Source organism: Mastigoproctus giganteus, chromosome 8 (assembly GCF_048544385.1).
Source record: "Mastigoproctus giganteus isolate SK-2022 chromosome 8, ASM4854438v1, whole genome shotgun sequence".
Classification (NCBI taxonomy): domain Eukaryota; kingdom Metazoa; phylum Arthropoda; class Arachnida; order Uropygi; family Thelyphonidae; genus Mastigoproctus; species Mastigoproctus giganteus.
The window spans coordinates 77,143,661-77,159,665 of NC_143582.1; the positions used below are offsets into that span (position 1 = coordinate 77,143,661).

General features: G+C 32.1%; 1 protein-coding gene across 1 annotated transcript in view; it reads right to left on the bottom strand.

Moving 5' to 3' along the window:
- LOC150081651 (long-chain-fatty-acid--CoA ligase 1-like) overlaps window positions 1-16,005 on the bottom strand; it is a 254,279-nt gene that overhangs the window by 107,580 nt on the left and 130,694 nt on the right. Inside the window, exons 5-6 of the mRNA XM_090380577.1 lie at window positions 10,234-10,335; window positions 8,552-8,651 (exon numbers count right to left, since the gene is read on the bottom strand). Coding sequence (XP_090236703.1) covers window positions 8,552-8,651; window positions 10,234-10,335 — 202 coding nt within the window. The remainder of the gene's footprint in view (window positions 1-8,551; window positions 8,652-10,233; window positions 10,336-16,005) is intronic.

Below are 16,005 nucleotides of genomic sequence, written 5' to 3' on the forward strand. Positions count from 1 at the left end.
TAAGCTGTTGACTATTGCTGCTAGTTAGAAATTAATATACAGTGGAACTTCTCTATTACGAACTTCTATTTAACAAATTTCTCTATATTAAGAATTTTTCCGCAAAACATTGCATCTTGAAACAAAATTACATGTAAAATTAACCTCATATAACGAAGTGTTAGTCTCTCTATAACAAATTTTTAAAAAAAAAATTAGTAAAAGCATTTTTTTAAGATTTAAGCATTTACTGCTAAACAGCCGCTCAAATATACTGCCTCCTTCCCTCCGAAATTTCGCATTAGCATCTGGAATTAAATAATCATCCTTTTAGTGAACACTTGCGGCTGTTGACGCCTGTAGGAGGGTCTTTGTTTCATTTTTGTTACAGTTATTAAACCAAATGGGTTTTCTTAAAAGTGATCGTAAACTTTACAATAAATAGGGTAGATTTGTAAATTGATGTTGGCTCAGGGGAAAGCAAAATTTGCTGCGGTAAACCTTTAGCATGCTGTGGCAGCAATACATAGAATGCTACCATAGTCTGTTTTTAGTAATGCCTATTGAGTGACATTCGCTTCTCACCTCAACTGTACCACATGACCTTCATGTCAATCATTATTTGATATGTCCATTCTCGTCTAACTGGACCCCCAGTAGATGGTTTTCATGAATTTTTTTTTTTTTTCGTTCGTAAATCATAGGCTATATGATCATAGGCTCTTTTATTTTTTTTTCTTTCTGAAAAGTAACATACAGCATACGTTAATCAAATTTTCTTCCGTGTATATATGAATGAAAGCAGAATAAAAGAAATTCACAAAGTTGTATATTTCTTCAAAGGGAGTGATACTGTTGAATTGGCAAGCAAACGTCATTGAGTAGGCAGTACGTGTACTAACAATTCACTATATGGCCAGCACAGCGAAGTTTGCAGTGTATGTATCGGCGAGAGCTGCAGTCCAGTAATTTTTACAATTGCAAAAACAACGAAGAGAAAGTGTTTAAGTATTAATGATAAAACAAAGATTATTATGATATTGACCAGGGTTTTAAGAAAAAAGATGTTGCGGAGAAATATGGCATATCTGCAAGCAGTTTATCTACGATTTTAAAAAAAATCGAGAATCTATTTTAAATGCAGTTGAAGGAGGAGCAGACAAGAAGCGAATTAAGTTGTGTATATATGAAGACGTTGATAGTTTTCTAAAATGGGTGCAAATGATACGTGAAAAGAATATCCCAATATCGGGCCTAATAATTAAGCAACAAGCTCTGAAATTTGCACAGTCCCTTGGACATACGGAATTTAATGCGAGCACTGGATGGCTAGATAAATTTAAGAAGCGCCACAGAATTCTGGAAAAGGTTATTTGTGGAGAAAGTGTTAATGTAAGCAAAAGATTGCAACAGTTGGAGGAACAATACCTTAAAGATTTTGGAAGAATGAGCATAAGATGTTTCTAATGCTGACGAAATGGGTTTATTCTTTAAATGTTTACTGAATAGAACACTTGCTTTTAAGGATGATAAATCTTTTGGCGGAAAACAAAGCAAAGAAAGAATCACTGTGCTAGTTGGAGCAAATATGACAGAAAGTGAAAAATTAAGACTTTTAGTCGTCGAAATATCAAAAAACCTAAGATGTTTTAGAGGCACAATCTTTGGAAGTTGACTACACCTTTTAATAAAAAAGCATGGATGACAAGTGATATTTTTGAAGAATGGATATCAAAACTAGACAAGCGTATAACAAAAGAAAAAAGGAAAATAGTGTTGGTAATGGGACAACTGTCCCACACATCCTGCCAAACTTAAGTGCGAAGTTGTTTTTACCACCAAACATAACGTCAAAACTCCAGCCAATGGACCAAGGCATTATTAAAAATTTTAAATTTCATTATCGAAAGAGAATAATAATGAAGATTGTCAATGTGTTATCAGAAAATAGAAACTTGGAGGTTACAATTAACCTTAGAGATTGCATCTCTGAACTGGCAAAAGTTTGGACAAACGATATCACTGAATACACTATTCAAAATTGTTTTTCGAAAGCAGGTGCATTGAATACAGAAGTCTAACAACAACTGGATGAACAAGATGAACTGTCCCTTTCACAACTGAAAAATTTTTGGACATTATTAGAATTGTCCAGAAACATGGAAAATGAAATAACACTGGATAGTTATGTTCATGTAGATCACAGCAGAACATCCAAATGAAGATGAAATACTGTTGAACAGTGTTAGACGCGACCATGATCATGAAGAAATGCATCAGAACAACCCGTAGAAAAGCCAACTCGCGAAGAAATGATTAACGCTTTTAAAACGGTTCGTATGTGTCTACAGTTTTGTGAAAATGTTCCTGATAATGTTTTTAATGCTATCAACAAATGTGAGGTTTTCTTTGAGAATCAGACAGACAATTTTTTAATTGTACTGTGCAAACAAAAATTAATTTTTTAATTTGTGACATTTACCGGCAAAAATTGTGTAAACTTAATTTAAATAAGTATTATTTTTAATGTATTTTATTTCAAAAACAATTTCTAATAAAAAAAGATATTCTCTGTATAACGAAATTTCTCTATAACGAATTTCGTATAGGAAGTTCGACTGTATATATATATATAAAAAATAAAAAAAATTATACAACGCCACTGATAAGACTTACCGACCAGTACGTGGCAAGCCAGAACCAAAAAGTGAGAATGATTGTTTGTCATGGGCATAGGTGGCGACCTCTTACGGTCCAAGACAAACCAATGTGATGAAGGCATACTATTGTAATGCTCACAAAAAAAAAAATCACTAGCTAAAATAATACTAAGATGAAACTAAATTACAGGAAGTTCTTGCTTTGAGTTTTTCCCCCCACCAAGTATCAACAAAATCGAAAATGATTAATTACAAAAAATCAATGTTAATGTGGGATTCATAAACACCACATTCCAAACCATGTGCATAGGTATACAATACAGTTTAAATGCACAATCGTTGATCACTCATTATTAGCTCGGCACTCGTCATTTTTAAGGTCATGAGCATGGTTTGTAAATTGTATTAGTTACCAATTTGAATCATTAAAATGCACTACACTTTCACTGTTATCATATGTTCCGTTATAAGAATCATGTTAGTTGCAATTTGTGTGTGCCGTTAAAAAATGCTTATGCATGCAATCGTGAAATCTATAATTAAAAGAGAAGATTCTTGGAAACAAACACCTCTTGAACCATTTCTGAAGAAGACTCCTTGTGCAACAAACCGACAAATGCCGAGCTAATAATGAGTGATCAACGATTGTGCATTTAGTTAATGATGAAGAATAAACATTCTTTTGCACAATGATCAAACATCATTGAGTTCTTAAATGTTAATTGGTTTATATATTTCTAATTATAATAGTTAACAGCTTTAGGCTTAATTTAAGTATTAGAGTAGACATTAACATATGAACTTGTGTCCCCGGATTACCTGAGCACAAACTGTATTTTCTTCAATCTTTTTTTTCACTGTCCTTCCCCTAAAATTCTTCCACTCAGCTATTAGTGCAATACAAGGGCAGGAGTATATTGCTATCCTAAGTACTTTCCTAACTTTGCCACTCATAAGCTGATATATATATATATATATATATATATATATAGGAATGACCTAATAAATCTTTGCATTTTCAATAGCTATATATACAATGGTACCAATATATACAGACAACATACTGGTATTGCTATGGGTGCTAGTAGCTCTTGCCTGGTTGCCAATCTCTACCTGCATTACTTTGAAATAAAAATTAATAAGGAAATAGCTATGTACAGATACACTGATGATTTAAATCTTATTCAATTATCCTAACTTTCTCACCGAAATTTGCAGATACCCGCAGGAACTGGAAATAGCTACTAATAAGCATAGTACTAAAATAGCCACATACCTGGACATAAACATACAAGTACTAAATAATAAAATAGATACCTATGTTTACGACAAGCGTAATGCATTTGGATTTAAATCCATTGACCTAACCAATTGGCATTCAAATATCTCCATAAGGATCCACAAAAATATTTTGTCACAGGGTATTAGAAGAATCAAAATATGCAATAATGCAGATAACATAATCAGCACACTTATAGATTTTAGACATAAGCTAATCGACAATGGATTCCCGGAACGTTTTATTAATATAAAACTACATACAGCTATTTTGATAGCTTTAAATAAATGCAATTATCATCTTAACCAGCAATACATCATAGCCAAAGTTTTGCAGCATTAATATTTTACTCTCATTATTGGTACTTTTTCAACTACTGTATTGTTGACTTTAGCAGTTTCTACAGAGCCTGTACATATGTACATAATTAGGCACTGCCTCAGGAGCAATGCTAATATAGCTTACGCTCATTGAAAAAGTTGTACCTATATTTGCTTCTGAGGTAGTAATTAATTCATGGCTTCCCCCTTAGCCATCTTTTTCTACTGAGAACCTTAACTATTTTTGCACTTCTTTATTTTTAAATATACTGAATTTTAGTGCCATATGCCTAATTATACTATTGAGCCTTTTTTGCTCTTAGTCTTAATTTATTTAATTATTTCTCAACTAAATTACATATCAGAACTGTGAGGGTGCTGGCATTTGCTAACATTGGATATAAATTAACACTTGCACTACTGCAAGTGCTTTCTTATTTGTGGTAAGTTGGATTTTTGCCTAATTAGTTTGGTTTTCTTAACGTAATGTTTTACCATGATTTAAGCATATTGGAATTATGCCTTTCCACAGTCCGATACTTTTCCATAAAATTATATTATCATATTTTGTTTCATTATACTTATGATATACCAGGATCTCTTTCTACAAGGGACGGGAAGTTACGCTCCCGGTAAAATCTGACGTACATTTCCATTATAGTTTTCCCTTTAGTTTTACTATCATATTCTATTTTTCTTACCTCATGAACTATTAGAGTAATTTGAGGGGGGGGGGGGGGGATTGAGGTACTATTGCTATTCTTAAACCTTGAATCCATTATCTTTTTTAGCTTATGCTCCTTTTGTACCTATTAATTTGATATTAATTGAAGGATATCCTGAAAGAGGCCTCTGAGGTCGGGAAAACTCATGTCTAAGAATATATAAATTCATACACCGACCATTGAATAAAATTTAATATGACTACAATCTTTACACAAAAAAAAAAAAAAATAAATAAAAAAAATATTTACAATAAACTATTACGGAATGCTAAAAACTGTAATAAAAGATCATTTACAATAAAATTTGCTAAAATATAAAACATTAAAAGCGCTAAAAATCTGAAGCTTTCGGGAGCGTCAGCTCCCTTCTTCAACAGTGATATGACTTCCTGCAACATCTCCTTAAGTAGCAGGCTCACGGTACCTCCACACGTGGTATTTCTCCACGTGGTTCAATCGGCACATGGTCAGAACTTAAGGAGATGTTGCAGGAAGTCATATCACTGTTGAAGAAGGGAGCTGACGCTCCCGAAAGCTTCAGATTTTTAGCGCTTTTAATGTTTTATATTTTAGCAAATTTTATTGTAAATGATCTTTTATTACAGTTTTTAGCATTCCGTAATAGTTTATTGTAAATATTTTTTTTTATTTTTTTTTTATTTATTTATTTATTTTTTTTTGTGTGTAAAGATTGTAGTCATTAAATTTTATTCAATGGTCGGTGTATGAATTTATATATTCTTAGACATTAATTGAAGGATATTGGTTCTCATTTATTTCTCTTCTTCCTTAATATATGCTTTTGCTGTCTTAGCTATCGGTTGGGCTAAAGTCATCCAGCCTGTTAACATCAAAATTATTGTCCAACCTTAATTATACTTATCCATGTATCGCATGAATTACCTTTTGACCGTGTTAAACAGGCAGATGATATCAGAAACCGATAGCTGGGTTAATTGTAGGAGACATATTGAAAGGGTTAGCCCTCAATAAAGTCCCTTTCAATGTGTCCTATTACCTATAATTGACTTGATATATATTATCATGTTTATTATTTGTTTTATTTTTTCTTTTGCTTTGACTAATGATCATCCTTTACTAGGTTTGGCCTCATGGACCAGTTACGGCTATTATAGGGTTAAGTAGCTACCAGCTTGTACCATATGAAATATATCTTACCTATTTTACGTACTTAAACTATACAAAATATATATATAATCTGAAGCCTCTGGCAATTGCATAATAAAGTTCAATTTCTGAATGGATAAAACAAATCCTAAGAAAAACATGTAATCATTTGAACAAGTTTTGCATGTATCTGATCCTCAGCATTTAAATTTAGGCTATCTTTCCCTTTGCCTAGAAGACTCAACTGCTAAGATTCTAGGATTTCACAATAGACTACCTTTCAGCATCCCCCATGAGAGAACAGTGTGATAAGAAACCAGCAGGTTCTGAACTGGGCAGTCAAGGAATGCCCTTTTAAGCAGAGATGCATCTTTTTCTTTTTAAATGTAAAAATGATACATTTAAAAGAAATTAGTGTATACCAGAAATTCCTTTATTATGAGCACTAAGAGACCATAACACATAAAAAAAAAAAACAAATAATAAATAAAGTCTGCTAGCCACTAAAAACAGAATAAATTAGTCCCCTATTATATGAATTTGCATCTAAGATATTTTAAGCCTGTCTTCTTAACTGACTACATGGAATTTAACCTTTTCCTCTTATCACAGAGGACAATGCTAATTTCAGTTAAAATAATAAACTGAACTATTCCTACCTAATACAAAATGAAACTGATTTTGGTGGTTTTCTACATGTTCATGCTTTGGGAAATTCTCAAAGCTTGGTTCTAAAGATTTTGTAATATACTGCACTAGGTTCAAATAAAATCAGATTGCTTTTCAATGCATTCATTTATTTACTAGTTGCAGGATTGGCACTTACTAAGAAGAAAGGAAAATAAACTCTAGTGATACCCTCAACCAAACAGCAGTATTTTCTTGTACTGATTTCATAGTCACTTGGAAACCAGTAAGCTTTCCACTTCAATGATTGGGAAAACCAACACAGAAATTGGCAACGAAAACCAAAAAAGATTAACGAATGTTATCTATTTTGCACTCCTTAACAATTTTCAATTGGAATTATTACATTAGTAGAAATAAGTATGGGTGATAACATTAAGCTTAAAGGAAGTCTATATTCATTCCTTTCTCTTTATCATCTGTTGTCCATGCTTTTACATATCTTAATTTTCACAATTAATTTAAATTCTTGTAATTCAAAACAAATCTGAAAAGATAATTTTATATATAACATGCAAAACTATCTTTTGATAAAAATCTCTTCCTTGTACAAGGAAGATGCTTTTCACATATAAAAATGAAAGCATTCTAATACAGATGCTTAAAACGTTAAATTATTAACGTTTAAGAAAGCAGACAGAACTTTGCAACGGGGGGGGACCTCACAAAAATGCAATGGTTATAGAAATTTTAAATTTTAAAAATATAAATAACCAAGTATAAGTCAACCCTTGGGGAAAATATCCAATGTGCTAGAAAATGTTTTAGACTTAAGTCTAGAACCAAGGAGTTCTGCAGATTGCTTTTGTAAATTTAAATTTCTTACGAGATTACTGATTTTGTACTGTGAAAGCAGTTGACAGCTGGACACTGTTCCCCAGATGTTTAGACTTCAGCACTCTTTGCTGCTACATTCCTCAATATAAGTGCAGCTCATGGAATCAGCAGGTTAACTACCGGACTGGTGTAATGGCAGAAAAAATATTAGGATAAACAATGCCCTTCTACTCCTTGCAATTGTATCCCTCTACATTAACTAAACAAAAGTGACAGTATCAGTGGCTCATAGGCACCTGCCAAATCATGGGAATTTGCAAATGGCATAGCTTACTTTACCATTTTTTGTTGCAATTTTAATGCTTCAACACAGGTTCAGCAAACTTTATGTGGAGCCCATGGTTTATCTTGGTCAACAAATTTCACTCCAAAATAATCAATACACATTTAACAAATTCTGTAATATCTTGTCTTTTCTTTAAGACTACATGATTTCCAAAAATAACAAAATACATTTGAATTGTTCAAAAAAAAATGCATGAAGACATTTTACTCACTTTCCCACAGAAGTTTAAAATGATAAACTCAAAAATAAACTGAGCTCACACTGATAAATTACTGCTGCATGGAGCTGTCAAGGTCAAGAAAAAAAAAAAAAAAAAAATACTGAAAGTAGCATTGCCAACCTTTGAAGATTTAGCTTACAAATTCACAACATTACTCCTAACTTAATACAACTCATGACATCAACTTAAGTGATCTGTGAAAAAAGTGTGATAGGAAACAAAAGCATTTCTGAAATTAGTGTAAACAACTGAGTTAAAAACAGCTATTAGTTAATCATTTGAGTAAATCCATCAAAAATTAAATACAAAACTCAATGCCAATATCATGATCAAATACACATTCAAGAACAGCCTTGTTAATGTATAACAGATAATTGGAAATTTATTAAAATATGACTAATACAGAAACCACAAATAACAGAACACTTACCTTGATTAATAATATAAGAACAAGCATGTGGTCCAAGAGTATCATACAATGGAACAATAACTGCTGAGTAATAATATGAAGCAAGCTCTGTTAAGATCCACTAAAACAAATTAAAAGGTTGTTAACACAAGGCAATTAAACTGGTAAGAACAACACTACATATGATATAGAAAATTTATTATAAAATTAAACTTGATAAAGGTATATAATTACTTAAAGAAAAAGACCTGCGGATAATTGTACAGTCAAACATGAAGTTCACTGAGCAGTGCAGATGGGCTGCAGGGCAGGTCATGGAGTCTTGTCAATGATATGGGAATTTTGCTAGCAGGGACAAGGATGTGATTGTCCCATTATACAAGGCAATGGTCAGGCCAAACCCAGAGTACTGTGTACAAGTCTGGAGGCCTGATTTTAGGAAGGATGTAGAGTTGCTAGAATGAGTACAAAGAAGGGCAATAAGATTAGTGAGGAGAACAAAGGGGTGCTCTTACAAAGAAAGGCTTAAATTCTGCAAATTGCAGCACCTGGAGAGTAAGCACCTGTGAGATGTATAAGGCCTTGAATGGGTTGAGCAAGCTGAATTCTGATGGGATTCTTCCTCTTGCTCAGATTAAGAACCTGAGGGGGCACAGATTCAAATTGAGGAAAGACAGTTGTAGAATAGATGTGCAGAAATTTGACTTTAGCCAGCAGGTAGTTTATTGGTGGAAGACTTCACTCTTTTGTTGTGGAAGTTAATAGCCTAAATAAATTTAAGGCTGAGCTGGACAGGCCTTTGGAACAAATGGAAGGGTGAAATGAGGCTTTTTTTTTTTGGCTGATGCTATGTAAGCTTGCTTTCTTGCATTGTATGCCTCTATTAATGCCAATGAATACAATCTAAGATTCTAGATACTGTGCTTTAGCTAAGAAGCTAAAGTCAGAAACAGTTAAAAAAAAAAAGTAAGAGGATAGGAAAGCAGTAATTAAAAAGTTAAATACACTTAAGTCCCCGACATAAGAGATATGGTAAACGACTCATTACATAAGTTAAGTTTACGTAATTCAGGAATGACTAATAAAATATTGCCACTATATCCCTGATATACCAAAAACCACATATCCTCAGAAGAATAAAGAAAGTTACATTTTTTATATATTAGTTATCTAAGAGTTTTAATTAGTTCGATTAAAAAATTTTTCTGGGGGTAAAGTAGCTGGAGTGGCACATAAAAGGAAGAAAAAATGCATGTTATTGTACTCTAAACTAATACATATTCATTGCCTTGGTTATTATAGTTAACTTCATTGGTGCCAATCTCTTCACCACCTCTCTTATTCTGTCTGTTGTTTATTTTGTTCACTGTTGACACTGACAAATCTAAATTGCACGCAATACTTGTATATCTGTATTATCAATTGTAATAATTGATATTATTGTAAATACTGTAATTGATAATATTTACAATATTATCAATCTTAAATCTGTATTATCAATTACTAAGCAATAATTAAGTATACAATTACTACATTAGATTATGTTTAACTGTCCTCTTTCTATTGTTATCTTACAAAACAATGTACTTTAAATATTATTATAAAATAAATATTTGAATGAACTAAAACTGGGGGAACTAGCTTATACAATCAACTTTTCTTTTAAATACATTCATGTAAATTTAAAACTATTTATTACTTACCTCCACACAATTTTGAGAATAGATGCCAATGAAAGAGGACTGACCATGTTTTATCCCAATTTTAAGTAATCCTGCCCCAAAGTTTTTTGCTCTTTCAAGTACCTGAAAATTACAAAACTATTAACAAGAATACTTCATAGTAGATAAAATAAATTTTACCTAAATAAAAATTGCTAATACAAAGCTTGAGCTATCAGAAATCATTTGCAATTAATCAATGAAATTAAATTAACACTATTTTTGGAACTGATATTTTTTAACCAATGTAAAAATTACCTGTAGTTTATTTCAAGATCTTTTGAAATGAAAGCTTTAGAGGATAGTTATCTATCTATGTTACTAAAACTACAATTTCCATGCTTTTCCCATTATCAAATACATAGACAGTGAGATCGCAGAGATAATCACCACCAATATTTCTGATAACAAAAGTGTAGAAATGATTTCATTAAGGCAGACATCTAACAATAACATAAAAGCAAAATAGAATGATTTTAAACAAAAACCTCCTTAAAGTGTGATAATAAATTTGGGTTTTCAAGAAGTTGGAACAAATGAATGTTACTATGAAGTTTGACATATCCATCCAGGGTTTTTTAATTATAATTAAGCTAAGTTGGCAAGAGCTTGGGAACCACTTTTTTTTCTTACATTGTTTATTATAGTTCTGTTGGGCATTAACAGGTAATTGCACTTTCACAGATTTCAATAAGCAAAGTTTCAGATATGAGTAGTTTATAATGATTAGACTGGTGATTGAGGATTGTAATATTAACAAATTTAAAGTCATGATCTTCCAGATATTTGTTTAACATTATTCTTAACGTGCTTTAAGAGTAAGGGGTAGCCACAGATGAAAATTTTTTGCACAAGGTTAATGATTTCCTTAATCCTAATTTTACTGTATTTACAAATTGGTTACACAATACACTTGTGTTGGGATGAAAAAAAAACTCTTGAAATGTAATTATAACTGTTGAAATGTAAAGATAAATCTTACATCCAAAATTTAAATTTCTTCAACAGCATGAAATAATAAAAATTTCAATCAATTGTCTTCTTGTTCCCTGTTTCTTCTGTACTCCAACATCTAGACTCTTCACAAACTGAAGAACTATTACCCTTATTCCAAGTTTTTAAAATGCACCTAAACTAAAAACTTATCTTCATGATTACATAAACCAAAAGGAAATGTACATAGCAAAGAATCATTTTTTAAAAAGTATCATTAAATGCACTGAAAAGTACTTCAAATAAGTGACCTACTACATCCTTCAACAGCTGACACAAATTTAGCCATTGCTTTTGAAAAACAATGAATTCTCTATAAAAACCAGTCACTCCCAACACCAGTCAGCTGACAATGTACTAACGTTCCAGCCCTTCAGCATTCCTATCAAAACAGCAACCAAGGGGACAGCAGTGAAACAACATGTGCCAAAAGTAAGTAAAAAATCTAATTTCTCTTGAATAAAAATTCAACTTAGTATAATAACTTGTAATTACTATGTTAAATACATTTTTTAAAAATCTGATATAAACTAACTTCATTGATTTAGTTTATATCAGATTGTATAACTAACTGTATAAGCACAAGACTATTTCTATTTACACTAAGTTCACAAAAATTTAATTTGGGTATAGAGGTTTGACAAGTAAGGTTTCTACAGTAAACCAAACAGTTCAATGTCACTACTTCTGTTCTTGTGATGAAATAAAAGGTCCTTCTACTGTCTCTTATTCAGCCATTCACTTTTAAAACTATATTTACCCATACTAAAATTTCCAGTAAATCCTGAAATAAGAGGGCAGTAGTCCCTATTCACAGCAACAAAGGCTGAACTGTTGACAAATTATGACATTGAAAGATACAATATCCCCTTATGTTAATAAAAATTTAACATTTCAGACTGTACACCAAACATCAAAAAGCTATTTAAAAACCCTTAAAATAACTTTTGGATTATTCTGAATTGTCTTCTCCAGCCACACTCAACTAAAGGGATAAAAATCAATTGTAATACACAAACACCCAATTTAAAAAAAAAAAAAAAAAAAGTTAGGCAAGGAGAGGAAACTGAGAATAAATATGTAGAAATTCAATTACAGAAGGGGATTAAATGCAATGCATGTTCGGCAAAGTTTAAGATTACCAACAAAACACTTTGCACTCCTCAGTTTATCACCAACTTGCATAAAATTATACAGCAACTGTTTTTACTGGGAAAAAATGAAGTGCACACAGCAGTTACTATATTCTTAATTACTAAAATACAGTAAGATATTTCGACAAGAGTCATTACAAAACAATTTTTTGTCACTTGGCAGATGGTTCAAAAACTATTAAAAAGTAGTCCCTACAGTTCTGGTAGTCTGTGAAAATGGAGGGCGACACTATAATTAGGAAGTGAGATAGGCATGTCAGTGATTGTAATGGTGGTTTGAAAGACATGCCAAAGTCAGGCCATCCTTGCACTACAGTGACTGCAAAAAATTACACAGGGAGTGGATATGCAATACAGAGTGGACTTAAAGCCTGTACTGAAAACAATTCTGGACAATCTGGGTTGCAGAACATTGTGCTAGGTGGATTCCATGAATTTTAACATCAGATCACAAGCAGCTAAGACAGCAGACTTACGCCCCAGTCTTCTGAAACAGTATGAGACAATGGGAGACTATTTTCTTAACATCATCAATGAAGATAAGACCTGGGTACACCATTATGAACCAAAGTCAAGAGAGGAATACAGATTCTATGATAAAGAAGAAATTAGAGGCTTAGCCACCCACCAGAAAATGTTCCATTTTTTTTGGAATAAAAGAGGGGTTATTTTTGTTGATTTCCAGGGACAAGGAAACTCAATTCTGCTAGTTATGGGAGGAGCACTGACAAAGCTGAAAACGAGTTGTAACAGAGGCCAGAGAAAACTTCAGAATTCTGGTGGACTGCTGTCACATTCCCTGATTTTTTTGACTTTGCACCATTAGACTTAGATATCTGACCATATCTAATACTTCAATGGGAATACTTCAATGATAACACTATCATTGTAGCAATCAAGATATGTCATAATTCTCAGTAGCTAACAGCAACTTCCATACAGGAAGTTTCAATTAAAAAGCACCACAGTCAGTTATTTGTAGGTTTAGGCTATTTGTTACCTGGACTTTTGTCATATTTAGACTAAATTTTTTGAATTTTAGATTAAATATCACCATTTAGATTTTATTTCTAAATTTAAATTTTACCAGATCAACTGCTATTTTTTCAATGGATAATTTGTTCCTTGGCCTTTGTTTATTCTAGAAATATCTGTGTGCTTCTGAAATCAATGTAAACTGATTTTATTTGGAGGGAAAAAAAGAGGAACAAACAAACATTTGTGTTTGCTTTCTAGCAGGTGCATTTAGCCATGTTGAACAGCTAGTACAAAGGCAACTACATGTTGCATTTCCTTATGCAAAAAAAAAAAAAAAAGTTATTTTTAAAAAGAAAAAAAAAATTCAGGGGTGGAAAGCAGCAATTTCATGAAACTGAAGGAAGCAAAAATTTCATTATGCAATAAATTGAGTTGCAGGAAATAAAAGAAAAAGTAAATGAAATAGGAATGCATAATTTGGTGCTTAAGCTTGCAAATTGGACCATTTGCTATTATTTACACAAAATAAAAACGTAATGACATAACAATGGCAATTTAAATTGTCCCTGACAAAAAGAACAAATAATTTACAACATTCTGAATTTACAGAAACTAACATCAAGCAATAATTTAAATGCTATGTGTGTAGAGTCAAAATCAGAGCCAAAATGTGATTTTAATGTTATTCATATACTGAATGTGGCCTCCCTTTCTCATAATACAAACTTATAACCTTTAATGCAAACATCCTTTAAAATAACAAAAGTTAAAGTTGCATGTATCCTCTTTATCAGAGATCATTTACAATGATAATAGGTGTTTCATACTTTAATGAAACCCCAAAAGAAAGTCAAGAGGAATATCAGGAGAACAGTGGCCAAGAGATCATCCCCCCCATATCCTACACACTAGACTTATCAAATCCATCTTATCAAAATTCACTAACATATCAAATCCACTATTGCACTGCTGCAGTTTTGTGCAGTTAACTATTGTTCTGTAACTAAAGATGTTATGGGGTTTTGATAATATTTTGCCCATCAGCGTGAAGTCAAGAAAAACTGAGCCCACAACTTCATCTCCTGACATGCCACACCATCTCATCTGCTGAAGAATATTTCTGCACCAGTACAGGTTTTGAAAACCAGATCCCAATAGCAAAAATTGTGCATGTTAGGATATTACTGGATAAAACAGGGGTTTTCTTATACAGGTGACCCCCCCCTAACGCCGATAATTTGTTCCGGAAAAACAGAGCGATAAGTGAATCCACAGTATACACAAGCGGCGCATTCCCATAAGGTAACATATATTTGTGAGTTGTGGTCAGTGCCATAGAATATTTCCTAAACAATAATAAATGGTAGTGAAAAGATGCAAAAATGTCAGTCAAAATATTTAATATTCAAATATTTGTACATATAAAATATTCTGCATTACATACGTATATAATTATGTTAATTTAATTTTGATACTTATATATCAAAATTAAACTTAAAATTCCAATTAAAACCATGAATTTAATTTATCTAAATTGATTTAATTTAATTATGAAAAATGTGTTGATTTTGGCCCTCTTCCTGGTAAATTAAAGGGGTTTTAATTTTAAATCCCCACAGCGTTACCACCCAACAATAAAGTCAACTGATCCTTCGCCACTTTGCAAGCTGGCATTTTTTTCCTTCTTTCAATATGAAACTTCTTTTAGGCATTCGTTTCCAAAAAAAAGTCCTGTTTCATCTATGTTAAAAACTTAAGTAGAACACACAATACCCCTCTTCAATAATTTTAACAAGTTTTTTGAAAGTTTTGGGTCCTTGATCTGCACTTGTGGCTTCTCCCTGGATTTTAAATCTATTCAACTAGCCCTTACTAGTTTTAAATGGTTCCACATTTTTTTTAGGCGAGTTTTCTTCAGATCAACATATAGGCTAATCTCTCTTTTAATTAACTGAATTCTGCATTGGATGTTATCTTCGATAAAATTATTTAAAGTCTCCATTTCAATCCTACTAGCCAGCTAGCCCTAGTTGCTTGCAGTGGAACAGCTGTCTTTCCTGCTGCTAAAATTAATTATTTTTTATAATTGTTCTCACAGTTAAATTTGCCAGTCCTAAATTATGGCATACATCCACTTGTCGTTTACCAGAATCGATTTGCTTCAAAACACCTAATTTAATTTTCAAATTGTCTTTTTCTTACATTTGTCTTTGTACTGCATCCAGACGTTGCTTTTTCATTCTTATCCACCATTATTAACTCTTCGAAAATGTAATTGCATTGGTTGCATTAATTATACAATGTTAGAGTAAACTGACAGTTATACATGTCTAATGCTGTACTGAGTGATGACTAGACTTTGGATAAATGCATATAATGCAAATATTACAAGCAATATACTTGCTCATTTTTTAAAATGTTGATCTCTGAACTACATAAGTCAATGTACTGCAATTAAATTAGCGTGCAAAAAAATTTCACTGAGCATTGGAAAATTTCTCAAGTCTGCATGGGAAACGTTTTAATGCTGTTTTGCTATTCATTTTCAAGCTATCAACTCCAAATCAAACGATTTCGTTAAATATGCCAAAACTGTTATGTCAAAGAGTGTTATAGTGATTTGTGACAG